Source organism: Enhydra lutris, unplaced genomic scaffold, assembly GCF_002288905.1.
Source record: "Enhydra lutris kenyoni isolate GAN:26980312 unplaced genomic scaffold, ASM228890v2 scaffoldscaffold2, whole genome shotgun sequence".
In the NCBI taxonomy this organism is placed as follows: domain Eukaryota; kingdom Metazoa; phylum Chordata; class Mammalia; order Carnivora; family Mustelidae; genus Enhydra; species Enhydra lutris.
The window spans coordinates 49,110,514-49,138,100 of NW_019154086.1; the positions used below are offsets into that span (position 1 = coordinate 49,110,514).

The following is a 27,587-nucleotide window of genomic DNA, read 5'->3' on the forward strand; positions in this document are numbered from 1 at the left end:
TTAATATTCAATTCTGCTCCAGTAGAACATGGTACCCAGGAGAACCCAAAACTAGAATACAAAGGAAAAAAAAAATAAGGAATTGTTTTAGAAACGACTCATACTTGTGGGGGGAAGGATGTTAGGTTCACTCAGGCCTAGATGATCCTGAATTTTTAAGAGTAATCTCGCCTTAAGAAACCTCAAGGGGCAGAGGTAACTATCCTGCTGCTCAGAGATAGCTTCTCTGTTCCCCACTTCCCTGCACCAAGGTGCCCTAGACTTCCTGTCTGCTGGGGCTGCTCCCCTCACGTCTGTGCTGAACTAGCCCCTCGGGCAAATTCTTTCTTCTTGGACTTCGGGTGGATTCTTATTTCTTGTATGTACCATTTGAAGGTACAATTTGCTTGCTTTCTAGTACTGAACCTCTTCTCCCAAGAACCCCCTTTTTTCCCAAAAATGCTTGTGACCTGGAATGGCTGTCCCTGAAGAAACACAGAATTCAAGGTTTCTGCCTCAGGTGAGGAAGGTTAGAATATCTGGGTTCTGTTGCAGCTCTGACACTCCCTCCCTGCATCTGAAAAGTAACGATAATATTCTTCACCTGCCCCAGAGTTAAAGGACGGAATGAGGAAGAAATACTATTACCACAAATGCTTGATGTTTATTGACAACTTACTGTACATCAGGCACTGTTCTGAAGGCTACACATACAACTCCCTTGAATGCTTCCAGAATCCTACAAAGAGACCAAGGCACAGAGAGGGTAAGGAGACTGGCTCCCTACCTAGCTACTGTTGGGGGGATTTAGTGCTGAAAGTATCAGACATGATGCCTTGTCCATAGAGGTCTTCAATACATTTAGTTCCTTTTGCTTCCCTCTTTTGAATTTCAGGGGGACTTAATAGATTCAGAGTGCACTTGATGCTTGTGGAAATGTCAAGAGTTTCAGCTGGTCTGGAGTGCTAAGATCCTTTAGAACCTTTAAACAGTATCCCACAGTTCCTGCTAGCATGGCAGGAAGAGAAACTTCACAGAAGTTGTTACCGTTCAAGTCATAGAAACGTGTTACCATTTTCCATTCACTCAACAAACTATCAAGCGCCTGCTTGTGCTCAGCTAGGCCCTGGGGATACAGAGGGCAGCTGGATCACTGGTTTTTAGCAGACAAATACGTCGTATCAGAGTGATGGAGACATGGCCGCGTGTGTGCGGAGTGGGGCGCTGTGGGACTTCCTGAGGGTGGGTGAGGGACCACAGAAGACCTCTTAAAGGAGCTCACTTTTCCTTCCTGCCTCACTCAGCTTCTCACGCCAAACCCAGCATTTCCTAAACTGTGGTGCACAAACACCCAAGGGACCCTTGTGGGTGCGCCTAATGTCAAAGCCATTTGCATAATAGTGTTAAGACTTTATTTGCCCTTTTCACTGTTTTCCACATTTGCACTGACGGTGCAAAAGCAGGGGCAGGTAAAACTGCTGGCGTCTTAGGATTCGAAGTAGAAGCACTAAATTGTGTCAGTGGTCAGTGTATTCTTCACAGCTACGTACTTGCAGTGAAAAAAAAGGCAGTTTAAGTGATCTAGAAGTTTAGAATTTTGAGATTGTTTTTGATGAAGCAATAAGAAATACTAATTTTATTAAATGTTTACCTTTGAATATTCATCTTTTTTTTGAAAGATTTATTTATTGGGGTGCCTGGGTGGCTCAGTCAGTAAAGCGTCTACCTTTGGCTCAGGTCATGATCCTGGAGTCCTGGGATCGAGCCCCATGTCAGGCTCCCTGTTCAGAAGGGAGTCCGCTTCTCCCTCTGCCCCTCTCCCACCTTGTTCTCTTTTGTTCTTCTCTCAAATAAATAAATAAAATCTTCTTTTAATTTATTTGAGAGATAGTGCATGTGTGCTCCTGTGCTGGAGTAGAGTGGCGGGGAGGGGAGAGTGGAAGAAGACAGGGGGAGCCCACCATGGGGGGCTCGATCTCAAGACTCTGAGATCACATGACCTGAGTGGAAATTAAGAGTTGGGCACTTAATGAACTAAGCCACCCAGGCGCCCCTGAATATATATCTTTTTAATATTCTTGCAATGGAAAGTATGCATAAAGCAGTTTTGCTGCATAGTGAAATCTAATGGTTGTCTTAAGGAAAAGCACTTGTGTGATTGCTTGACTGTATACTGAACTAGCCTTTTTTAAAAAAATATTTTATTTATTTATTAGAGAGAGAGCTCCAAGCTGGGAAGGGGGGAGTGGAGGGGCAGAGGGAGAGGGAGAAGCAGACACCCTGCTGAGTAGGGAGTCCATTGACATGGGGCTTCATACCAGGATCTTGGGATCATGACCGGAGCTGAAGGCAGACGCTTAATGAGTGAGCCACCCAGAGGCCCCTGAACTAGCCATTTTTTTCATGAAACATGATTTTTACTTGAAAAAATGACTAATAGACAAGCTACAGTTATTCAGATTGAATGTTTGGCAGACATTTTCTCAAAAATTTATGAAGTGAGTCTGTCTCTTCGAGGAAAACAACTGACAGTATTTCTTGCCAGTGATAAATTTGGGTGCTCAAGCAAAAATCAGGCAACTTGTTTCTATCATGATGGGTTGATAGCATCCTCATGATAAAGGTCCTTTCCGATGTGGCAACAGATTTCCTGGTATCTCATAAAGAATTCAGCCAATATTTGGAAGATCAGCATAACGCAGTGAACCAATATTTTCCCAAATGACCAATGCATGATGTTATGGAATCATGAATGGGTGAATGATTTATGTAAATTGTAAGACAAACTGATGTAAATGTATTTTAATATAATAGAGTCTGAAAAGTTTGTTGACATAGTTTTAGATTCCACATCACAACTAACGCTTAAGAACCTGCTAGTTGTCAAGTTTTGTGTAGTACCAAAGAAGATTATTCACAATTACTTTTAGATAAGGTTATCAAAGCATTCCTTTTTTTTTTTCAGCTACCTATCAGCGTGAGGGTGGATTTTCTTCAAATCCTTCAGCCTAAGCAATTTACTATAACAGATTAAGTAAAGAAGCAAATAAAAGGACCCAGCTGTCTTCTGTTAAAACCAGACACTGAAGATATTTTTAGAAATGTAAAACAGTGCTACTTTTCTGTTTTTTGTTTTGGAAAATAGTCACTTTTCCCATAAAAATACATTGTTAATGTTAACATGTAATTAGTTTATTATTGTTATTTTAAAAGAATTAATAAGTTTTTTTTAAATTCTGGGTTAATTCCCATTAGGGTAAATATAAATAGATATAGCCCCCATAAATAAAAGCTTATGAGAGTCCTCAGTAATTTTTGAGAGTGTAAAGGGGTTCGGAAATCAAAAGTTTAGACCTGCTTCCCAAATGTAACAGCTCTTAATCCTGACAGCAAATTAGAGTTATATGGAAAGAAAAGGTTTTTTAAATGCTTGGGTCCTGCCCCTGGATCCAATGAATCAGAATCTCAGAGACCGGGGCCCAGGTATATTTTCTTTTCTAGAAGCTTCCCCAGGAAGTGGTATTTCGGTATAATAAATTAATGAATTAATGAGATCCAGAGAGCTGGAGGCAATCAAGTGCTCCCCCATTAGCTAGTAGATCTGGCTAGTAGGGCATATCCCTTCCCATGGAGGGGATATAAATGCCCCACCTGCCCATGGAATCCATAGTCCTTGCCTGGTGCCAGCAGCTTCCTACCTCGCCCTCAGGTCTGAGGTTTTGTTTCCAGACTGTCTAGCGTGGTTGGGTTAACCAGGGCCTTCTCAAGTTCTCTCCTTATCAAGTGCAGGGAAATACTCACAGTCCAGCAGAGAATGGCAAATCCAAACCAGGCAACCCCCCAGGCGTGTCGGTTCATGGGTCCAGAGATGAGTTCATAGCACCCCTGGAGGAGCACGGGGTTCCACGTGGGTGAGAGAAGAACCAGAGAAGAAGATGTAAGGAATGGGCGGGAAGGCAGATTTCTACTTGGATCAAGACTATCCCAAAGTCTAGTTTAACATACCCAGGCTATTTCCACATCCCCATGGACAGCGGGTATCAATAGGGCTTTGCTGAGGGAACAGAAATAGTCCTGTTCAACAACTACTCTAGATCACATGATTTTGTGTCTTTATCACTCAGTCTAACAAAGGTGCTGCTATTTTAGGCTGATGTTTTTTCATATTGAATACGTGGGCAATGTGTTCTCTTTTTTAAAAAATTGTACCATAAAGTACAATATAAAGTATTCGTAATAAAATTTGAGTACTTATTCTCTCCCTACAGAATTTTTCGGTGGTTTTTAATTTTTTTGAGGGCAGAGGTACCTTTGATTTGTTTGTTCTTAAATGAAAGTGCTTCTGATCTATAAATATCAAAGGTTTTTTTTTTTAACCATTAAAGGAAACCCTGTTTGATGCTTTCTAAATTCTCATTTGCTATCATATTTCAGCATATCTTTATTGGATTCTAGTGAGACTTTGAGAAGCCAAGGTATGTGTGCCAACAATTCATCTTGTATTAATCAAATCATTCATTCATGCATGCCATAATCCAGTGAGTTTTTATACGTGGCAGGCTCTGTTCCAGTCACCATGCAAAGTGCTGGAGTAAAATACACGCATGAGGTTAGAGCTGCCCTCTGAGTGACCTGTGCTAAAGCTCTGGGAGAAGTCTAGTGAATGCAGCAGCCAGGGGGTTCCATGGGCCACTGAGGTCCAGAGGGAAATGTCCTCAAAAGGCTGACCTTCAAGTTTAGCCCCTACCCCGAGGCTATAGATGACCACGTGAGGTTCCATCTTTCTGACCCTGTTCCAGGCCCTTGTTAACCCACTTATGCCCCCTGACTTTGCTAAGCCTTTATTTCTCTCCCATTTACTCTTCTCTATCTATGTTACAGGCATCTCCATTCACCTACTCATTCAAGTAAAAAAATCTGGAATTATCTTTAACTGTTCTTCTCTTATCCAACATCAAATACTTAAGCAAAACCTTTTGGGTCTACTTTAAAAATACATCTCAAATCCAAACACTCATTACTTCCAGCCCCCGCCTTGGTCCACTATGGTCTCTCTCCAGAATTACTACAACAGCCTCTTCACTGGTCTCTCTGGGGCTTGAGTCCACTGTTCGCACCCTACTTATCTTTATACAGTGCCAGAGGGATGCTTGTAAAACATTAATCAGATCACTTCAAACCCCTGCTCAAAAGAAATGGCTCTCTACCACCCTTAAAATGAAATTCTGAGTCCTCACAATGGCCTACTGGGCCTGTCTGACGTGGCTCTGCCCCTCTCTATGAGCCCAGTGTCCTCTTCCAGAGGCTGTTTCCCTGTAAAGCTAACGAGCTTAAGCTTCAGGGCTGCTTACTTACAAGACCATTTCAAGTCCCTGTACCTAATTTTGTATGCATATTTTTAATTGTTTTTCCTAAGGAGGGTATCCTTCCATACAGATTCCAGCCCTACAAAATCTAAAGCATCCCAGTCTTCAACTCTTCCTTCACTCATTCTGGCCTTGCCACACTGATGTCCTTGATGTTCTTATAAAAAGCTAAGAATGCTCCCACTTCAGGGCCTTTGCACCTGCTGTCTCCTTTGCTTAGAACTCTCTTCCTCAATCTTCTTTAAATGTCTCATTTCCCCCATTTAATTCAGAACTCTGTGCAAGTATCCCCCAACAAAGCCTCTCTTGACCACCGTAGGGGAAAACACTCTTTCTCCTGTCATTCCATATATATTCACCCTGCTTTACTTCTGCTCATGGCATTTATCACTACCAGGAATTTATCATGTATTAGTTTGGTAACTTGTTTGGTGTCTCTCACCCATGCTATAGTGCAAGTATGAGGCAGGGATTTTTTTGTGCTTGTGGCTGAATCTCTAGGACCCAGCACAAGTGCCTGGCACAAAGTAGGCACCCAATAATGTTGATAGAATGAATGGAGCCCGATATGAAGTAATGATTACAACAGTATCATTTGTGACCCAATAGTTCATGAACACTCCTATATCCATTACTCACGGATCCTCCTAACAATCCTTGGAGGGGGTCGTTTGTCCTAACAGGTACCCATAGAAACCACTTAAGTCGGGTGCCAGGCACTGGGCTGGGCATTCAGCAGTGACAAGACAGACATGGGCATTGTTCTTAGAACTCACAGACAAAAGCCCCAGTTTTTTCACCTCTTCTAATTTAGTTCCTGCTCAGAGTGTGTGTTTTTCGTTTTTTGTTTTTTCTTTTATCATTGTGCTGGTTTCCTTGATCTTCCTCAGTTCTGTGATAATATTCCTGAGGTACAATGATCAGATTTTGCACACGGTATTTCTGGGGCAGGTGGACCATGAGTAAGAACACATGTATCTGCATCTGACATGCTGTGTGAATTCCTGGTTAGTTTCTATTTTCCCCACACCTATGAGGACATCCCTAATTTTGTTAGCCTTCATTTATGCAATGTAGATTTGGAAAACTACAATATGGATGTGAAAAAGAGAGTTATTCCCCTCTTCCACCACCCACCCACCAAACAGTTCTCAGTGCATGCTCTGGGCCAGGCAGTATGAGATGTACTGAAGATGTAGAATTGAGTAATGCACGGTCCTCAGGGAGACTCAGAAAAGATAGTGAGCAGAAAAGATTTGTGAGCAAATACTTACAATATGGCTCAGGGCTGCAATAACAGAAGTCAAATATAGGAAGAACTGGGCCATATTTCACTTGGTGGAAAGGGATTGCTATAGGAGAAGTAGCAGGACCTATGACTCAGAAAGAACGGTGGTGTGTGGAAATCTGGGGTACTGGGAGAGGGAGAGGCAGAAAGAGAGAGTGAAGAATGAGTGAGATTGAGAGAGTAGGAGCACAGGGAGCCAGGAACAGAGAGAAGAATTTCAGGTGCAGGACTTTGGCAGGGGAGTAGGGCTGCGTGATGGTAAGTTTGTAGTTGTGCAGCTAGTGGGGAGAGGAAGTAGAATGTTAAGCACAGGTGAGACCAAGGAACCCTATGGGAGGAGGTGGGAGGCATTGTCAAAACTCATGGGGACTTTCCTCCCTACCAGAACATTACATGTCTGAGGGAGATCAGCTGATTTTTTCACGACAAATACCCTTTCCTGCCCTTTCACAGAGATGATACACTCTATACACAATCCAATCCAATCAAGGTACTTTTGTGTGGGCCTGTGCCAAGGTTGAAATACTGAAAGCATTTATTTCCCTTGAGAGTGATCATTATACAGCATATTGTGATAATAAGGAGCACAGTTAATTGTTACAGCAGTCTGAATGTAACTGATGCAGCAACAGTTGCTGAAAAGCTAAAAAGGGTGGCTTTGAGGGACTCTGCAAAATAATCTGCATCACACCCATGTTCTTTTCTGGATAAACGCAACCGATCCTAGTCCGGCACCCTCCGAGGTGCGGCATGACGATCAGCTGTTTAGTGTCTTTCATTCTGAACGTGCCCTTTGTAGTATTTACTCCCAGACTAAGGAGTCTGACATTTCTCAATATTTAATTAACTGACACACAGCCAGATTCCCTCAAAGTGGTAACTCGCAAAGCAGTAGAGGCATTTCAGAGGCTGATTCCAAGTATAGGAGAATTCTCCTCAGGCTTTTTGGGAATATTTCCAAGTTTTTTCTTGGCTTACAGTCTGGGCTCCTGAGCCAGACTGCTTGGCTTTGAATCCTGACTCAACCATTGACTAGCTGAGTGACCTTGGGCAAGGTGCCTTTTTTTTTTTTTTTTAAAGATTTTATTTATTTATTTGACAGAGAGATCACAAGTAGGCAGAGAGGCAGTCAGAGAGAGAGAGGAGGAAGCAGGCTCCCCGCCAAGCAGAGAGCCCGATGTGGGCCTCGATCCCAGGACCCTGGGACCATGACCTGAGCCGAAGGCAGAGGCTTTAACCCACTGAGCCACCCAGGCGCCCGGGCAAGGTGCTTCTTATACCTCTGTGTCTCAGTTCCTCATCCGTAAAATAAGAATCATATTGACCCCTACCTTTGAGCCTTAAATGAGTTAATACACATATGGCACTTGGAACGGTATCTGGTTTTGTAAGTACTCAACAAATGTTAGTTTTCAGGTTCGTTTTATCATTTCCATCAGGCTGGAAATACCTTCTTAAAAACCATCTGTATGTAAACTGCCTTCTACCCAAATCATTAACTTAATATTCTATTAAGACCATCCTATATCACTACAGAATAATGAGGGTGGTTATATCATTACTGCATTTACCATCACCAATTGCCACTGCTCTGGCACTAGCAAAACATTCTTTTTGTATACACCCCTTCCAACTTACCTTTTTTTTTTTTTTTTAAAGATTTTATTTATTTATTTGACAGACAGAGATCACAAGTAGGCAGAGAGAGAGGAGGAAGCAGGCTTCCTGCCAAGCAGAGAGCCCGATGCAGGGCACGATCCCAGGACCCTGGGATCATGACCTGAGCTGAAGGCAGAAGCTTTAACCCACTGAGCTACCCAGCCCCCCCCAATTTACATTTTTGCAAAAAGAGAACCAATCTTTGCGTAGCAAAAATAGTTTTTGAAGTACCAAGTCTATATTCTATTGTACAAACAGTTTGCATTTAAACAAAGTTGGACTTTGCTATCACCATTCTCCTGTTCTGTTATCAAAATGTAGATTTTCGGGGCGCCTGGGTGGCTCAGTGGGTTAAAGCCTCTGCTTTCGGCTCAGGTCATGATCCCGAGGTCCTGGGATCGAGCCCAGAATCGGGCTCTCTGCTCGGCGGGGAGCCTGCTTCCCCCTCTGTCTCTCTGCCTACTTGTGATCTCTGTCAAATAAATAAATAAAATCTTAAAAAATAATAAAAATAAAAAAAATAAATGTTGATTTTCCCAGAACAGCCCTAGATTAGCATTTGCATTTTACTGACAGAGAAGGAAATAGCTGATGTGAGGTTTAGGGCAAAATGATGCAGAATTCTTCATGAGACGTTATGACTATAGTTCATCAGTCTTTCCCTCATAAAGAGCAGAAAACCTTCTGGCAGGTGGTGGGCAGAAGGGACTCACCTCTTTGTGATAGTACCCGGGCACTCCTAGCTTGCAGGCCTCCACGTTGAGAGGTTCTTTCAGACTGTTCATCACACAGCACTGACGAGGCCAGGGATAGTCGGCATCATTATTCACAGTCTGGAAGGCAGATGTGTATCTCTGCCAGTCTGACGGGCCATTGACACCACAGCAGTGGTCCTGTCAGCAGAGCAGAGATGCAAAATTCTCTTCATGCTGCTCGCTACAGCCATCGATGTAGCAACTGAGATTTTACGGAGAAAGAAGATACGGAAAATGTACCATATCTTACGTTTCCTAGAATTCCCCAAATGAGAGCGGAGGGTATTGATAACCTACATTTTAAAACTTACAAAATACTTCACCATTTGTTACTCCACTAGCTGCTAATGAACTCTGAAGCCTCTGATAAGTTCAGCTCCCTCCTACGCCTCACTTTCCTTCACTGTAAAACATGACTTTGTTTCCTTCACAGTCCACCGTTCTCAGAGTTCCTGTGAGGATGAAATTAGCTAATGCGCCCGACCTGTCTAGTACAGTGCCTCTAGTACAGTGTCCCATAGTAAGCCCTTACTTATTAAGGGTCAATCATTAATACTAATTAATTACTTAATCAATGTTAATTAATATTAATAATCAATACTAATTATTAACTATTAATACTAATATCTTGATACAGCAATGTGAGGGAGGTATGATTATTCTCATATGACACAAGCAAATTGAGAGTCAGAAAATTAAAATCTTTAGTGGTAAAGAAGTAAAGAAGTAATGAGTAATTCCTGTTGTTTTACATTTCTGTACTTTTAACATATTCTAGAATAATTGGGTATTACATTTATAACGGGAGAAAATAAACTGGAAAAAAATAACCCAAACCTGGTGGCATATAGCTCTGCCTTTACGTAGGAGAGAAGATCAAGGAACAGAACACATAGCTAACATCCTCACACTCGATAGAGTTGAGGACAAAGGATAAAATAAAACATTCTTCGTATCACTTTCCTTCCTTAGTAGAAATTCTGCTAAAATGTTTCAAGGGAAGAAATTAAAATTATAGGCCCCTCTCAACTTTCAGAATGAATTACTTTCAAACAAATCTGATGGTAAATCAGCAGTCTTTACTTCTTTTTAAATTTTATTTACTTATTTGAGAGAGAGAGAGAGTGCGAGCAAAGCAGAGTGAGGGGCCGAGGGAGAAGCAGACTCCCTGCCAAGGAGGGAGCCCAACACCGGGCTCAATCCTGGGACCTTGGGATCTTGACCTAAGCCAAAGACAGATGCTTAACCCACTGAGCCACCCAGGTGCTCCAAATCAGCTGTCTTTAAAGCAGATTCTATTTTGCCACTGAAAATACCTTGGCAAAGGAAATACTTTTCTTGTATTTTGATCTGAGCCTTTTGGAGGGAAAATGGTTAAGTTCAGACTGGGTTTTTAGAAGTTGGTAAGAAGATTTTTCAGATGTGTGGGCGTTTGCATTTTTACTTGAAGAGCTTATAGCTCTTGCTAACGGAGTGGGAAAAGTACATGACCTATAGTCAGACGAGTAGGTAGAAAATAAAAAAGTGGCAATGAATTGGAGGTCCTAACGGGCTAAAAAGAATTATTGGAATGAGAATATTCAGATAAATGAAGGAAGTGATAGAGAATAGGGGGTAAAGAGACATCAAAGAGGGAGCAGAGGCTATAAGGGAGTTTGCTGATGATGCACTGTGAGCCAGTAGAGGGGAAGGGGAGGCAGGGACAGTATGAGAGTTGGGTCAGATTAGGGTTTAGTTAGGGATAGATATTCATATACATAAGGCAATTCAGGGGTAACAATGGATATTTTGAAAGACTTGGATTTTTGATGATGTTTAAGGTAAACTCGTATATAAGGTATGATGGCCAGTGACAGAAAAGTGGACAATCAAGTCAGGTCATAGCCCATGGTCCTTGGCAGGACTAGCCCATTGGAACTAAATAAGCAAAATAGGCAATAATTGCCCCTTGAGTTCACTGTGATGTGGAGGAAGCAAACTTGTTCTTCCAGTGTAAATGATGCTTGAGTTCTAAGAGACAGTGCGTGTGATTTATCTAAATTTCTTAACAGTGTCATTATCCCTAAATGGAAGTTAATCAACATCATGGCTCGAAAATAAAATATAGATCTAGGGGTCCCACTGAGTGATGTGCACACAAGAGGAATAGATAAGAAGAATGAATGAGAATGAATGAACTCACCTATGTCCAGTCTCTTTTTCTTTTCCTTTTTCCTTTTTTTTTTTTTTTTTTTTTTGAGAGAAGAGAGAGTCCATGTGAGCAGCAAGGGAGAGGCACAGGGAGAGGGAGAGAGAGAATCTGAAGCAGGCTCCATGCCCAGCCCAACACAGGACTCTATCTCACAACACAGAGAGATCATGACCCGAGCTGAAATCAAGAGTCAGACGCTTAACCCACTGAGCCACGCAGGGGCCCCAGTCCAATCTCTTTTTGAATGAAACCACCCTAGAGGCTGTGTTCCCCATTCTTTGACTTCACTGCCATCCATACCTTCACTCCTGGATACTGGTTGAGGTACAGAATACTATCTCCCGAAGGCTGCAGGCATTACCTGGAGCATGAGTCTGTCCCAGGTCTTGGTGACTCCATTATTTTTCCATTGGTCATCATTGTTTGGAGGGCTATTGTTTTGGTACCTCTCTAGCATCTGCTTCAGGAAGAGGTTGGGTGTGAACTATGGTGGGAGGAGACAACAAAAGGAGAGTTAGCACGCTCATCCAACAAGGAAGCAAAGTGATGTGCCTTGCCTTTTGCTAGGGGCACTGATCATTATCTCCCGGATTAAAACTGTCTGTAGAGGCCCCAAGAAAGGGTGGGATGGGTGTGAGGCTCTGGATGGCTGAAGTCCCCATGAAGGGAGAAGTTTTCCTTTTCCCTTCTTCCCATGTTCAAACAAATCCCAGTGAGACCAAGGTGGGCAGGCATTTTACGGTGGCCTAGGCTTGGAAGTGGAGAAAAGGAGAGAAAACAAGAAAACAAGGAAGTCTTAGATGTGGTGGACTGTTGATTATCCTATGGAAGAGCCGATGGCCACCGCTGAGTGGGAAGAGCATAGCAGTACAAGCTTGGGCCCCGGGAGTTGCTCTGCCTGGACTCAGGATTCTCCTCTTTCACTTACCAGCCATGTAATCTTGGACAAGTTACCTCGCCTTTTCAAGTCTCATTTCTTTATCTATAAAGTGACCATTGTGATAATACCTATTTCGTGGAGTAATTATGAGGATTAAGGAAACTTGTATATTTAATATTAATGCACATGTTAGCATACCTGGTACAGAGTAAGGGCTTAATACATGTCAGCTATTATATTGTTATGACAATGATGACTCCCATGATCATTTCCACTCTGTGCTTTTTGTGATTGTACTCACAAAGTCTCGTTGTGTTGCTGCTGTGATACAAGACGCCACTTCAAAGCCATATACTATAAACATCAGAATGAAATACTGGAAGGGAAACAAGTGGGGGGGGGGGAAAGGAATTACATTTATTTCCAAAGAGAGAATTAAAAAAAATAATTGTTATATCTTTCAGCATATTCATCTAAGTCAAACCATCCAATCATTAATGAAATTATTCAGCAAACCCTCGTGGATCAGCTGTTTGGAGCAAGACTTGGTACCAGGTGCTAATCCGTTCAATTCCCTCCTTATGCCCAGAGAACAAATGACTATTGAATACAGAGCTTTCTCAGCCCAGTGAGAAATTTCTTTTCTACATTGCTATTTTAACAGAAAAACACGCAAGCGAAGGCACTGATGTGCGCATGCGCATGATTGTTCGGTGGCCGGCAAGACCGTCTTGGTGGATCAGACCCTCTATAGAGCTTCTTAAATTCCCTCTCAGTGAGAGAAATTTTCTTTATGGTTTACTGAAACTTTAGAAGTACAGAGGTCAGAAAAGATGAACTGGATCGTGTTTAACATCCAGCATCCCTCCTGCCAAGCGTCCAGTCTCTCCAAAAAGGGGCGGGAGGCTCCCGGTACGCAGGCCTGCGCCGGCTCTCGTCCCTCAGCCCCCAGGTTCCCAGGTATGGGGCAGGCGAGCAGAGCACACCCCGCTGTGTGTTGCCGTCTTGTGTCTGTGTGTCCACACTCGCACATGCGCACACACACTTTCGCACGATGCCTTCCCACCACTCTGCCTCTATTTATGACTGGAAAATATCTCAAGAGCAAGTTGCCTCTGAATCTGGGATGGGAACTCTTGCAAGGGTCTGTCTTTGCTTTCCTCAGCCTTGCGTATTCGCATCGGGTCCCTGGGTTCTCCCAGGGAACGGGCGCTGCTGTGGGTGTACGTGGGGGAGGGCAAGGAAAACTGTGCTCTCTCCATGGGCAGGGACGGCTCTCTGAGCAGGACCCTGGGCTGCCCTAATGACTCAGCTGCCAGTCACAGAAAGATTATGGCCTTTGATTAATCAGAGGCCTCATAACATTTGCTACTTGTTTTTTGTCAGGAGCTTTCATGATGGGGGGCACCTGGCTGGCTCAGTCCCTAGAGCATGTGACTTTTGATCTCGGGGTTATGAGTTTGAGACCCACATTGGGTGTAGAAATTACTTAAAAATAAAATCCTTAAAAGAGGAAAGAAGAGAGAGAGATATTGAGAGAGAGAGCTTTGATGATTCAGAGATACTCTAGAAAGGAGCCTCCGGGTGCAGGAGTTTTCTCCATCAGCCCCTGGGAAGGTTCCTTGCTCCTTCTCTTTGCAGAGCACAGTGAAGAATGTTCTCTCTCGGCTGTGTCAGGCATACAAGGCTGGCCCAAAGTGAGACCGGGATGCAAGTGAAACTTGTCTCTGGAGACACCTGCCCCTCCTCTTCATTTTCCTGCATTCTTTCCCGTGCCTGAAAAAGTGGCTGCTTTTGCCCTGGAAATAACTCATGCTAAAGGAATCAGAGAATGTAAATGTTCTGCATTCCCTGGGTGCTAGGACAATGTTTAGATCACAGGAAAAGTAAACCAACAAGCATCTTAGGTTGCTGGGCTTGTTTCGTAAAGATGTAACTCAGGTCCTGCGACATTTGGATAGGAGAGTTATTTCAGGGTGGGGAGTGGGTGTGGGACCCCATCACAGTGTGAGAAACCATTGTCCTGAGCATGGGGGCAGAGAATAGAGGTCTAGACCCAAAACCAAGGTTTCTTAGCTCTGTTGGTTGCACATTTGCTTCTATATACAAAGCAAGGCATGACCTGGCTGTCTGTGGCTCAGGGCAGAAGCCTGTCTGTGGGGCACAGGGTTAGGAGCTGAAGTTGTACTCTATAGTGCTGTGCATCAAGGTTTTCTAGAGTCCCTGAAAAGTAGAGTGAATGCAAAATATGGAAAATGCAGGTCATTATACAAAACCATCATCTTTGAGCTCAAAAATGTCTGAAAAAGTTCATGCTTTCTCTTAAAAATTCATGCTTATTTTGTATTTTATATCCTAAAATGTCAATGACTGATTAATATTAAAATCATACTTTAGACTACTTATTGTCAAGAGAAAAAAATCTAATGATCATGTTCTCAGTCTGTCTCTCCTTTGGCCTAGGTAGCTCCTGGCTGTACCTGCTGGAGGCATGCCAACACCAGGTAGAGAAGCAGATTTGGAAAATACTCAACAGGGTCACCTCCAGGTTGCTCCCCTGTGGGTTCTCTGTACTGGAATCTTCTGGACTTGCAAGAGTGGAGGACATCCTTGCCCCCCACATGGATAAGCTTCACTGCAGGGCAAATCTTGACCTCCTTTTCACCCTTCACCTGGCTCTCTCTGCTCCTACCTCCCCCACAAGCCAAGTCACTGTCTCAGGGAAGGAAAAACAGTCCATCAAAAGCAATCCAGGAGGCAACTGTAGGGAGTTTTAAGGCCTCACCGCCAGAAGAATTTTCCTGTTGGATTTCATGATGCCTACAATGCCTAGAACGGACAGACAGAAGAGGCAGACGCCGACAAACATGCCAATCCAGGCTGCCCCGTAGATGTCATCGTTGTCGGTGGCTTCAAGCAGTGGGTAGAGGCTGTGCTGGTCAGATACGAAGAAGATGCACTCTGCGGTCAGGGCGATGCCGCACATCTGGGGGCAAAGGGTGTTCTATCAGGCCAGTGGTCAGGAGAGCAGCATTGGGAAAGGGGTGCAGAAGTGTGGGAAGAGGGTTATGAGAGAGACTCACTCTGTCCCTGCGTAGGCACAAAGCCATGGACTTAAATGCATTATGAGGAAATCAAACAGCGCCTTCCATCCTATTAATAACTTGCATGCTTCCTCCCATATGTCCCTCTGTCTAATTGCTATTTGGGAAAAGACCCAGGCAATTTTAGACCATCTAGAGTCCTTGGGGCATGAACCACTCAACAATATCTTCTTGTATGGAGATAACTTCAGAGCCCCTCTTCCATTGCCCTTCCCTCAAATTCCTGAATTGTAATATTGAAACTAGTCCTGGTCGTACTCATCAGTGCCAGAGATCCAAGGAACCTTGGTGGTTATCTTTCCCACACCCTGCCTTTTATAGATGAGGGCTCTTGGCCTTGAAAGTCGATGACTTGTCCAAAGTCCTGTGGAGATGGAGGCAGGGCTGGCTTAGAGCCAGTGATCCTGACTCTCGAGTACTCTGTCAGTACACTGAGCTCACACGGCCAGGACTCTGAGCCACTGTCACATCCTGGTACTGACCTCTGCATGATAAGGACATATAAATGCAAACATCTGTCCCCAACAGCCTTAACAGAATAGTTCTGTGGAAATCAAACCAAGGTGAAGTAGGAAAGGAACACCAAAGTGTGCATGTGGTGGGAATGTTTGAACACTGACCGTGGTGGATGTGGCTTCTTTCAGATTTCTGTATTTGGAAGTTGGGAGGGAAATAACCTTTTTTTTTTTTTTTAAACCATGATCTTTCAACATATTACATAGTTACATATGATTATTTCTGTAAGTTCTAGCTAACATATTTTACTAAAACATTTCCTGGAATCAAGAAAAGAGAGAGGAAGCCAGTAATTAGATCATTATTTTCCTTTAAACTCTCACTTTTGATTAATCCAAAAACTGTGATTACAGAAGGAACAGTGTTTCCTGAAAAATACTTACACCAACAATCACATTTCCAAAAATCAGCAGGCCCTGGAAGCAACGAACAGTGGAGTCATCTTTCGCCATTGTCAGGATTTGGCACAAGCTGGAGACACAGTGGAGAAGAATACAACTGAGTAGGACCAGGTGACAAGTGACGCTCGTTCCACGACATGCCTACCTCGCACCATTGCGGATCAGCTTCTCGCATTCGAAGCATTCAAACCAAAGTCAGGCAATCATTTAGCAAGGGTGGAAATTTGGTTACTAAGTTCGGGAATCGTTGCAATTTTTTTTTTTTTTTACCGTAATTTTACTGAGAAGTAAAAAAAAGGAAAGCTTGCTGGAGTCTGATAGGTGACTTTCAGTTGTCCTTTAAGGTGTGGAATACACAGATTGCACACGTCTGTGTGATGAACTGAGGTCCTGCGCCTGGGCAAGGGCAGATGTGGGAAGACTGGGCAGTGGTCCTGGCATGGCTCTTCCTGCTCTTGGTCACAGCAAACCGAAACCCAAAAGGCAAACCCATGGCCAGAGTTGGCAGATAGGGCCCATATGGACTACAGGCAGCTGTTAAAAACCATTATTATCAGAATATTTTTTACTTTCAAAAATAGTTGGCAATTTAAAAAGTATCCTGCTTATTTACCCAAAGGATACAAAAATACAGATTTGAAGGGGCACCTGCACGCTGATGTTTACAGCAGCATGTCAACAAGAGCCAAACTACGGAAAGAGCCCAGATGTCCACTGACTGATGAATGGTTAAGGAAAATGTGGTATGTGGTATCTAAATACATATTTATTTATACACACACACACACACACACACACACATACACACCCCAGAATATTACTCACCCATCAAAAATAAATGAAATCTTGCCATTTGCACTGATGCGGAGGGACCTAGAGGGTATTATGCTAAGTGAAATAAGTCAATCAGAGAAAGACAATTACATGGTCTCACTGATATGTGGAATTTAAGAAACAAAACAGAGGAGCATAGAAGAAGGAAAGGGAAAATAAAATAAGACAAAAACAGATAGGGAGGCAAACCATAAGAGACTCTTAACTATAGAGAACAAAGTGAGGGTTGTTGGTGAGGGTGAGGGACAGGCTAAATGGGTGATGGGCATTAAGGGGGGCACTTGCTGAGATGAGCACTGTGTGTTATATGTAAGTGAGGATTCACTAAATTCTGCTCCTGAAACCAATACTACACTATACGTTAACTAACTTGAATTTAAATTAAAACTTGGAAAAAAAATAAGTAAGTAAAAATAAAAAGTACCCTGTTGCACCAGGCAGGGAGTGGGAGAAGACGGGCTGGTGTATAGATCCTTCCATGTGCTGCTCTCCTCGGTGCTTCTCACACACACACTCACAGCCCAATTAGGTAGAAAAAGAAAAAAAGGGGAGGAGCCTCATTCTGCAGGTGAGGACACTGAAGCTTTAATTTAGGTACTTAAGATCCGTGGGGTCATGCAACCAGTAAGTGGAAGAACTAGGCTGGAGACCTTGGTCTGAGTGGCTCTGGAGCCCAAGCTCATCCACCAGCCCACACTGGCTCCCAGAAATTATTTATGAGGTGTAGTGCTTTGTATGGTACTAAAAGTAAGTGGGCCTCTTTCTCCTTGAGGAGTCTTGGAATGAACTTGAGGGTAAGTGTTTGGGTCAATTATTTTAGCCTTCGTACTTAAAATACCTTCAGAAAAGCCATCCAGATTTCTTACTGTGGTATTGATCTAAGCAACTAATTACTTCCTACATTCATATACTAAATCAAAGGTCACTAAGGTAGATTGCAGTAGTCTGGGATTTTATGCTCTAGTAGGGAAGCTAAAATATTTCCTAAATAACTTTACTACATCTATTGAGACCCTAAGTGCTGCGGCAGTTCTGAATAGGGAAGATGTAAGCCTTGCAGAAAGTGTATGGTTTTGATAAGTAGACTAGAGATGTAGGGCAGTGTGGGAGGAAGGTGGGGCTCACCGACATTCCAGGGAAAGGAAAAGTCAGGGAGCAGAGACCCAGAAGAGCAAGGTGACCATGAGGTAATAACTGAGGCAGTTTGGCTAACATCCCAGTTTGTATCGGGAATCAATGGAAGGCAAGCCTTCCGCTTGACTCAGCCCTTGCTAAAATTTAACTTCATTGTTACATCCTAAGCATTAACAGCCTTCTACATCATCTCAACTTCCCTATTTTCCCTTACTCGTTTGCCTGGGCCGCTGTGGGAAATGAAAGAATTAAAATCCACGAGTGTTTTGCGCCCAGAATTAGGAGCATCGTAGGTCTTCCATCAATGTTTGCTGAGTGACTAAAAGAAACCAGGCCATTGTTACAAGATCTTACTGTGTAGTTCCCGCTTAGAAATGGCATTCATTCTTTCCTGCAATGTTTGCAGTAACTGTCACAGGCCAGACTGAGCTGAGCCTCAGCGCCCTGAAGGGGTTAATGCATAAAGTCCACCAAGGGAGATCTTTTCTCCTGTGACCAGACCAGTAACTGTAAAGTTCCTGACTGGGGGGCGCCTGGGTGGCTCAGTGGGTTAAACCTCTGCCTTCAGCTCAGGTCATGATCCTAAGGTCCTGGGATTGAGCCCCAAATCAGGCTCTCTGCTCAGTGGTGAGCCTGCTTCCCCCTCTCTCTGCCTGCCTCTCTGCCTACTTGTGATCTCTCTCTCTCTCTCTCTGTCAAATAAATAAATAAAATCTTAAAAAAAAAAACAAAAAGTTCCTGACTGGTATGCACAGACATTTCTCCCGACCAGTTGAGTTACCATCTAGAGACAAAAATAAATAGATGGCGAAAGGCGAAAGTTCAGACAACACAAGTATAGAGAGTAAAGGGCAAAACCCCGGAGAAGCCAAGGGCAGTGCCATTTTGACCAGTACGGATTAGGCACCCATTTGCTGGGTAGCAGCTTGTTTGTGTTGATTTGTTGGTTTTAAAAGAAAGAAAGCAATTTGTTCTTTAAGGAATTTAAAGTGAGATTGCAGCAACGTGGATTCAAGCAAAAATGACTGTATACAGTCGAATAAGTGGGGAGACAGGACTAGGGATTTAAGGAAAAGGGGAGGCAGGCCCACCAAAGAGGGGCTTTATTGGTCCAGAAAGGAGCTGAAGGGACTCTGAACATGGTATTTGGTCCCGGTGTCTCATTGAGCCTCATAACACACTTTTCCAAAGATGACCAACCTCACCGAGTTTTATAAAGGGGAAAGAGACAAAGGAATACTCTGTGGGAGGGTTGTCCGTCAGGACTGGGGGGAACCATGCAGATAAGAGTGGGAGGAAAGAAAGAGGAGGTAGATGAGGGGTTGCTTTGAGCAAAAAGAAGAATGAAGGGAGGAAATCTAGCCGGGCGTGCGGTACAAAGTGCTGGGGTGGCAGCCTGACGGCGGGCTGACTTAAGGAAGGGCAGGGATATGGCGATGGGCATGACCTGCTCTAGTCACTGACAGCTAGAATTTTCTCCTTTTGCCCCGTGCATTCTCCTCTCCTTCAGGCCTCAGGGGATCAGTGGCACATGATAACTTAGGAATTTACTCCTGTCTTCCAAAATAACAAAACGATGTTGAAAGCTGTCATTTCATGAGCGCTTATGACCCCCTCAGCTAGGCGTTTATGTTCATCTCTCAACAGATCCAAGAGATTGTTTTTGTTGTTGTTGTTTTGCCGAAATCTGTACTGATTTCCTACAGCTGTTGTAACAAGTTACCACAAACTTAGTGGCTTAACACAACACAAATGTAACATCTGAAGTGGAGGTCAGAGTGTGAGGGAGTCTCACTGGGTTAAAATCAAGCTGTCAGCACAGCCATCCTCCTGGAACATCTAGGGGAGAATCCGTTTTCTTGCCATTTCACAGATGAAGAAAGGGAGGCTTGAGAGAATGCTTACTTTGCCTAAGGGCACATTGCCAGAAAATGCAAAAGCTCAGATTCAGGGGCACCTGAGTGGCTCAGTCAGTTAAGTCTCTGTCTCTGGCTCAGGTCATGATCCCAGGGTCCCACGATCGAGCCTCATGTTGTGCTCCCTGCTCAGTGGGGAGTCTGCGTCTCCCCTCCCTTTGCCCTCTCTCCCCACTTATGTGCACCCTCCCTCTCTCTAGCTATCCCTCTCTGTATCTCTCTCAAATAAATAAATAAATAAATAAATAATCAATCTTAGCTGAGATTCAAACCCAGGTCTGCCCGGCTTCGGATCATTTCCTTACACACTGCACAGTGTGTAAAGACCTGTCATAGAGCTAATCTTAAAAGCAACACCTGGCTCATTTCCTTGCCAACACTCAAGCAGAGAGAACAGGTCCGTTTTGCTGCTCGGATGATCTGCCTTTGCCAAGGTCAGAATCATTGGGCCTCTCTTCACTCACTTCTCCAGGTTCTTGTCTCCTAGGCTCCTTGGCACTGGACTTGTATTTCTACATTTTCCCCAAATCTGATTCTGCACTCGCATGTTTTTCCAGAAAATTTGTTTAGATGTACCCCAAACCTGCATTTCTCTCACCCAGTCCTAGGGACTGAAATTCTTGGAAGAAAAGGTGCACATGTGCAGGTTAATGTGAGAGTAGACATTTCTTTCTTTTTTTTTTTTTTTTTAAGATTTTGTTTATTTACTTGACAGAGAGAGATCACAAGTAGGCAGAGAGGGAGGCAGAGTGAAAGGGGGGAAGCAGGCTCCCCGCTGAGCAGTGAGCCCGATATGGGGCTCATTCCCAGGACCCTGGGATCATGACCTGAGCTGAAGGCAGAGGCTTTAACCCACTGAGCCACCCAGGCGCCCGGAGAGTAGACATTTCTTAGCCTCTCCTTGGTCACCTATATTTTATTCTAGGTTAGTGTCTGGGGGACCTAAAATATTTCTTGCATCTGCCAAACAGTCACAAATGTCAGGAGAGATGGCGGTTAGGAAACCTAGTGTAGGCTTCTCGTGGCTCATGCTGTGGCCTGGTGGCTGTGGTCTGTGAGGACCCTGGATGTAGTATCAGAATGCCACGCTTCCAACCCCACTCTTGCGCAGCCTTTCTGTATACCCCTGGGCAATGCCACTCACCGTCTACTTCCTCATTTATAAAATGGGTAGAACACAATGTGTTTGACAGGGTCTTTGTGATCGCTGAGGTAAAAGATGGGGGAAGGTTTGGCAAATAATCTGTTTATAAACCCAAGAAATTATGGTTAATAACCAGGGGCATATTTAGGTAGGGCAGGAAATTGGGCTATGGCTTTGCTTTATGTACCAGTGACACAAGGACATAGCCAGGAGGTAACATCTTCCAGGTTGAGGGGAAGCAGCCCCTCTACCTTCCCTCTGTCCTCTGCATAGGGTGTGCTCTGCTGTAAGGATCTATAGGCTTTACCCATGTGTGCTGCTTCTTATTTTCCATGGAAGGATTAATGGGGTGGGGCGGGGAATCATCTCTTTGGGACAAGAAAAAAGCTCCCCAGTTGTGCTTGGGGTGTGGCCAGAGTCAGGTACCAAGCAGCATGTCTGTATGGGCGGGAACCTCTCTGCATTCCATCCACATTCTTGAACAGTTAACACCCAGACACTGGGCTCCCTCCCTGGGCCTTTGGCTAGCTGTAGTGCCTCTGCTCCGGGCTGTGAGGTGATGTCCAGCTGACACCCAAGATTCTCTGCTGTGCATGGGCTTCAGAATTTACTTAGGGAATACTCTGTTCCACTCCCCTTATGCATTATTTTCTCCTGGTATCCATGTACAAAGGGTTCCCTGCACCTTATTGCAAGAGTCTTGAAGCAGGAGGAGATGTTGGGACCCTGTTTCATTCGTTTTACTAGGTCCAAGGTGGCACAGTGCTTGACATATAGTAGGCACTCAGTAAATAATTTTGCTAAACAAAAGGCCAATGAAGTAGATTTTAGAATGTGTATTTGAATAAATGAATGAATGAATGAATGAATGAATGAATGAATATATGAGTGACTTGTTTGCCGAGACCTCTATTGCAGAACAGGTTAGAAAGTTCAGTGAAGTGGGAAGAGCAGGGGCTTTGGACAGACCTGGGTTTGAATCTCTGCTCTGCTACTTGGCAGTTTTTGTTTTTTAAAGATTTTATTTGTCTGGCAGAGAGAGAGAGAGAGAGAGAGCAAGCACATAAGCAGGGAAGAGAAGGCTCCCCACTGAGCAAGGAGCCTGATGCAGGACTCGATCCCAGGACCCTGGGATCATGACCTGAGCTGAAGGCAGATATTTAACCCACTGAGCCACCGAGGCATTCCTGCTGCTTAGCAGTTTTGTGAGCTCAGGTAGTTTTTTAAGCTTGTTGAGCTTCATCTCGAAATGGGTATCCCAATAACTAACTCAAAAGTTTACTGTAAAAATTCAGTGAGAATATAGGTGAATACTAACATAGTATTAGTTACCCAACCAATATTCATTTTCCTTACCTTTGCCTCAATTTCTTGAAGTAGACTAAGCCAACAGACTTGAATGGGGAAAACACCTAAAACTAGTGATTTAATTTTGTTTTAAAACACAGAGCCACATTTCAAAAGACATGTGATTTTAATATGAGATGCTAATATATAAAAGCAGATCAAAATTTGGCTGAAGCAAGAGTGGAGAGCTTTCCCTCATCAACTCTGAATTCCTGAGCCTCATGGTAAGCCCCAGAGTGGCTACCAACCAAACTTCTAGAACTAACAGGAATGAAAGATGTGGGAAAAGTACTGAGCTAGCAGGCCATTCCCAGGGGGTTAGGAGATACTCAAGAGTGAAGTTGGAAAACTGTGGTCAAAATGTGAACAATGATATTACATTGTTTCTGTGTCTAAATGACCTGTGTTGAACACTTCTAGGAAAGTGTATGGAACACTTCTAGGAAAGTTTCCTGGAAAACAGGCAACTTCCTTAATAGATAGCTGGAGAAGCATCTGGGAAGGGGTTCTTGGCATACTTGGAACAGAAGCAACATGACTTCTAGGAAAGAAAACCATCAGGCCTGGCTCATCGTTCAGAGTTCTTTGAAGGTTCTGGATGCCTGTGCACCAGGGTAGACTAATGAATTTATTTAAGTTAAAAGCAAGAAAAGTTTTTTTTTTTTTTAAAGATTTTATTTATTTATTTGACAGAGAGAGATCACAAGCAGGCAGAGAGGCAGGTAGAGCGAGAGGAGGAAGCAGGCTCCCTGCTGAGCAGAGAGCCCGATGCGGGGCTCGATCCCAGGACCCTGAGATCATGACCTGAGCCGAAGGCAGAGGCTTAACCCACTGAGCCACCCAGGCGCCCCGTAAAGCAAGAAAAGTTTTGACAAATTTTCACACCGATGGCTGTTAAAAGAGAGAGAGAGAGAGAGAGGAGAGAGGGAGATATTACAAATGTATTGCCCTTACCAGAGAGGACAGGCCCAGAGAGAGAAAAAAAAAGAGAAACAGATGACACCAGTCTACCTACAGAATATAAACCAGGGTGTTCTCTAAGGCCTTGACTGGGATACAGTGCCCAGCTGTTTGGTCAAATACCGGTCTAGACACAGCTGTGAAGATATTTTTTTTTTAAGATTTTATTTATTTATTTGCCAGAGAGAGAGCACAAACAGAGGAAATGACAGGCAGAGGGAAAGAAGCAGGCTCCTGTTGAGCAGAGAGCCCGATGTGGGACTCGATCCTAGGACCCTGGGACCATGACCTGAGCTGAAGGCAGAGGCTTAACCCCCTGAGCCACCCAGGTGCCCCGCTGTGAAGATATTTTAACAGATGTGATTGACATCTAAATCAATAGGCTTTGAGGAAAGCCAATTAATCTCCAAAACATGGATGGGCCTCTTCCAGTCAGTTGAGGGTTTTAAGAGCAAAGACTGATTTCCGGAGGAAGAAGGATTTCTGCCCCCAAACTGCAGAACAGAAAAACAGATTTCAGACTCAAGATTGTGGCATCATCTACTTTCCTGAATTTGCAGCAACCCTACAGATTTCGGGCTTGTGAGGCCCTGCAACCACGTGAGCCATTTCCTTAAAACAATTGTCTCTTCATTTGGCTGAAGATGTAGAGGCTTTGTAGTCAGTCCTCTCATTGTGCAAATGAGGAAACTGAGGCTCCTGGAGGGGAAGCGACTTGCTCAAGATCATGGATGTGTTGTTTGCAGAGTCAAGATTCAAGTCCTGATCTCCTCTTAACAAACTTTTATTGAGTTTGTCACTAATCATTCTTCTTTTTTTAGGTAGACACCACCTCCCTTTATGTTTCTTTAAAGTTGAGAGACAGTCCCATGCCCTACCTTGCTCTTTTCTCTTACAGATTAAGCCATGAAGGGAGCCATATAAACAAAGCTGGCAAGGAGAGAGCCTTCTGTCTTTGCCCTCCATTCAGTCTTCCTCACTCTGTACCCTATTTTCTGAAATCCACAAGAGAATCATTCCTTTGCTCCTGATTGGAATGCACATCCATATAAAAGAGGCACGGTGAGTCTTATGAGTCATCAATGTCAATTCCTTGTTGTGAATGATTTTATCAAAACCCTTCCTTGTATTTCCAAAGGGAGAGGAAAGACACATGAGGGAGAAAGAGACTCAAGGAGTGTAGAGTCTCAGTGGATTAACCTAACTCATGATCTTGGGTCTTGGATCTGTCTTTTGTGGGTAGAGACTGAGTCTTGACAATATGATGTGCTTTCCCTCCTACCTTCCCTTGTAGCCTCCAGAATGTATCGTCTCTTTCAAATATGGAGTCTATGGAAACTTTCCCATGTTATTCCAAAGTAGCACTTCCCACAGAGGTATTAGGTTTCTTTTTTAACTTGGAAGGGATAGCGAAAAAGCAAATGGGGTGAGGAAAATTTTAAAAGGTGGGATTGGTAGAGGACAGAGAGCCAAGTAGCGACTGTCCACTTCAAAAATGTTATCACCCCGACTGAAAGTATGCGGCTTGCCTCAAAATGTTTTCCACATTCAAGAATAGCCTCTGTGAGCCCCACCCTGTGGAAAACTGCCCAGTGGCCTGGCACCATGATGATATACTAAATTGCTCAATGTCCCAGAAGCGCCTTTGCTCTAAGGAAGGCAAACGTTTGAAAAGGCTAGAGTTTTATTTCTTTTTTTTTTCTTGTGCCCTTTCAGTTTGTTTTCTTATAAAAATTACTCATATCCATAATGTTGATGTTTCCAGACACATTGAGTAAGTCTAAAAACCATTGCTCACTAAATAAACTACTTTCAAAGTAGAAGAAAAAGAAGTGAGACTCTCCCACCAAGCATGAGATCATTTTTTCAAGTTCATTACCTCTTTTCCTCACTCAAGTTTGTTGGACCAGAGAACATGCAAACCACACCTTAACCTCTAGCTTACTCTAGAGAAATTTGGATTAACAAAAGAAAAAGAAATAGAGAAATAGGAGAGGAAGAAATAATAAACATGCTGTGCTGTTGCCTCACCCCTGACCTTGAAACCCAGGACAAGAGTAGACAGTTGTATGACTTAGAGGGGAGAAGAAAGATGGGTGTGGGGATTTTAGATCAGAACAATTGCTGGTCTGCTTTAAGTTTAGGGTAGGATGAGTCCCTGGGAATGATGAAAAGAGGTGCTCATTCCCGTGGCCATGACACGTAGGGCTCACATTATCCATTGGTTTTTCTTCCATTAAAGCCCTAAATCTATTCTCACTAATATGGTAACTGGAAGCCCCATGTAGCTATTTTCATTCAAACTAGCTCAATTAAATAAAATTGAAATTCACTTCTTTAGTTGCACTAGCCCCATTTTAAGTGCTCAGCAGCCACATGTAGTTATTGACTGTCTTATAGAATTTCCATCATCACAGAGTTCTATTGATAGCACTCCTCTGGACTCCTGATGCTTGTCACGCTGACCTTAGAGTCATTCAATCACCTGAAGTCAGGACTAAGATGGAAGCAATGGCTCAGGCATTCTCAGCCAAGTGAGGACCCTAAGTATGGGCCATGCCAGCAGGAGCCAAACCCCAGGGCAAGAATGCTATGGAGACTCCTGGGAGGTAAGATTAGAGCACCTCTTCATGAATTTGGTCTTTGCCCCAGTTAGGGAACATCAGGGGTGTGGGCAGCATGCATGAGCTTATCAGTGTTTGCTCTTAGCAAGAATGCAAAGCAGGAGAGGTCAAAAAGAAATTCTGAGATTTCATTTGTTTTTCTTAACTAAATGGTGTGTAAATTCCCCTTTGGATTTACAAGTCTTTATTCTTCCCAGGTAATTAAAAAAAAAAAAGTAAGTGAGTTGATTTTTAAGCCTATTGTAGCTGAAAGGAAAAAAGTCTGTTGCAGCAGAAAGCAAAATGAGAAAACTTTCTCCTTGTTGAGAAGAGCTAATCAAAAGGAAAACCATTTCTTTACAAGATTTGAAAACTATTTAAATATATAAAAATACATATATATATCAAGAAACAGTCAACTAACTTTGTCTTTAATTTAAAAAAGACATTGAAATTAATGAAATTCAAAATGTGTTCAAAATCTTTGAAACTAATTACAAGTGGGGTTTTAAACTTACATAAAATAATACTAGCATTATTTGAAATTTAATTCATATTACATGTAGAAATGTTGTTAGAACAAAAAATATATTTAGGACCTGTGGATCCTATAGATCAACTAATTGGTGAAGAGTAAAAATAAATTATGTAAAAATAACATTGCATAGATAAAGCTAATTTGTTGACTTATTTCAACTGACACATTTGCTAAGCAGAACTGTTTGCAGAGAAGAAACATGAGTAAATTGCCTTACAAATCCCATTATGAGTAGGCAGGATCAAATGATTTCTGACAAGACTACCAGGGAAGTTTCTCCCTACTACATTATTAAGAAAGAACATGACCCATTTCCTTAAATTTTCTTTCTTTCTTTTTTTAAAGATTTATTTATTTATTTATTTGACAGAAAGAGAGCGAAGAGAGAGAGATCACAAGTAGGCAGAGAGGCAGGCAGAGAGAGAGGAGGAAGCAGGCTCCCTGCCTAGCAGAGAGCCTAATCCGCGGCTCGATCTCAGGACCCTGAGATCATGACCTGAGCTGAAAGCAGAGGCTTTAACCCACTGAGCTACCCAGATGCTCCTCCTTAAATTTTCTTTTTGGTTCTCTGACTTTACCAGGAAATTGGGGTCCACAGGGATCTGTCTGAAATTTTAATCAGGAGATAAAATTTTTCCCAGGGTTCTTGGATTTGTCTTGGTCTTTCTGTCAGGAAATTGGAGGTTGAAATCAGGGTAGGTGAATAATACTCCCAGAATTTTAACCTCAGTTCTGAGAACTGGACAATATCAAATGATTTAAGAAAGCAATTTGTACCATTTAAAGTAAAAGAACAAAGTTGTTATAGTAGTCTTATTATAAAAAATGACAGATCTATTAATGAGGAAATTATCGTTTTCCCCTTGCCCTTTCAGACCCCAGCTCGCCTCCCAGGAAGGCAACCCAACCATTGAGCGTGTGGTTGGCTTCCCAGCAGAGTGAGATCAGTCTACTCACCTTGCCCTCTCTTCC

General features: G+C 43.2%; 1 protein-coding gene across 1 annotated transcript; it reads right to left on the reverse strand.

Moving 5' to 3' along the window:
* Positions 1-27,587, reverse strand: LOC111151799 (uroplakin 1B). Its single transcript, XM_022510007.1, has 8 exons — positions 27,573-27,587; positions 16,122-16,209; positions 14,904-15,104; positions 12,420-12,494; positions 11,600-11,722; positions 9,006-9,185; positions 3,781-3,864; positions 1-51 (listed from the first exon to the last, which is right to left on the reverse strand). The coding sequence occupies exons 2-8, from the start codon at positions 16,188-16,190 to the stop codon at positions 1-3; spliced, it is 783 nt and encodes a 260-aa protein (XP_022365715.1). The 5' UTR covers positions 16,191-16,209; positions 27,573-27,587.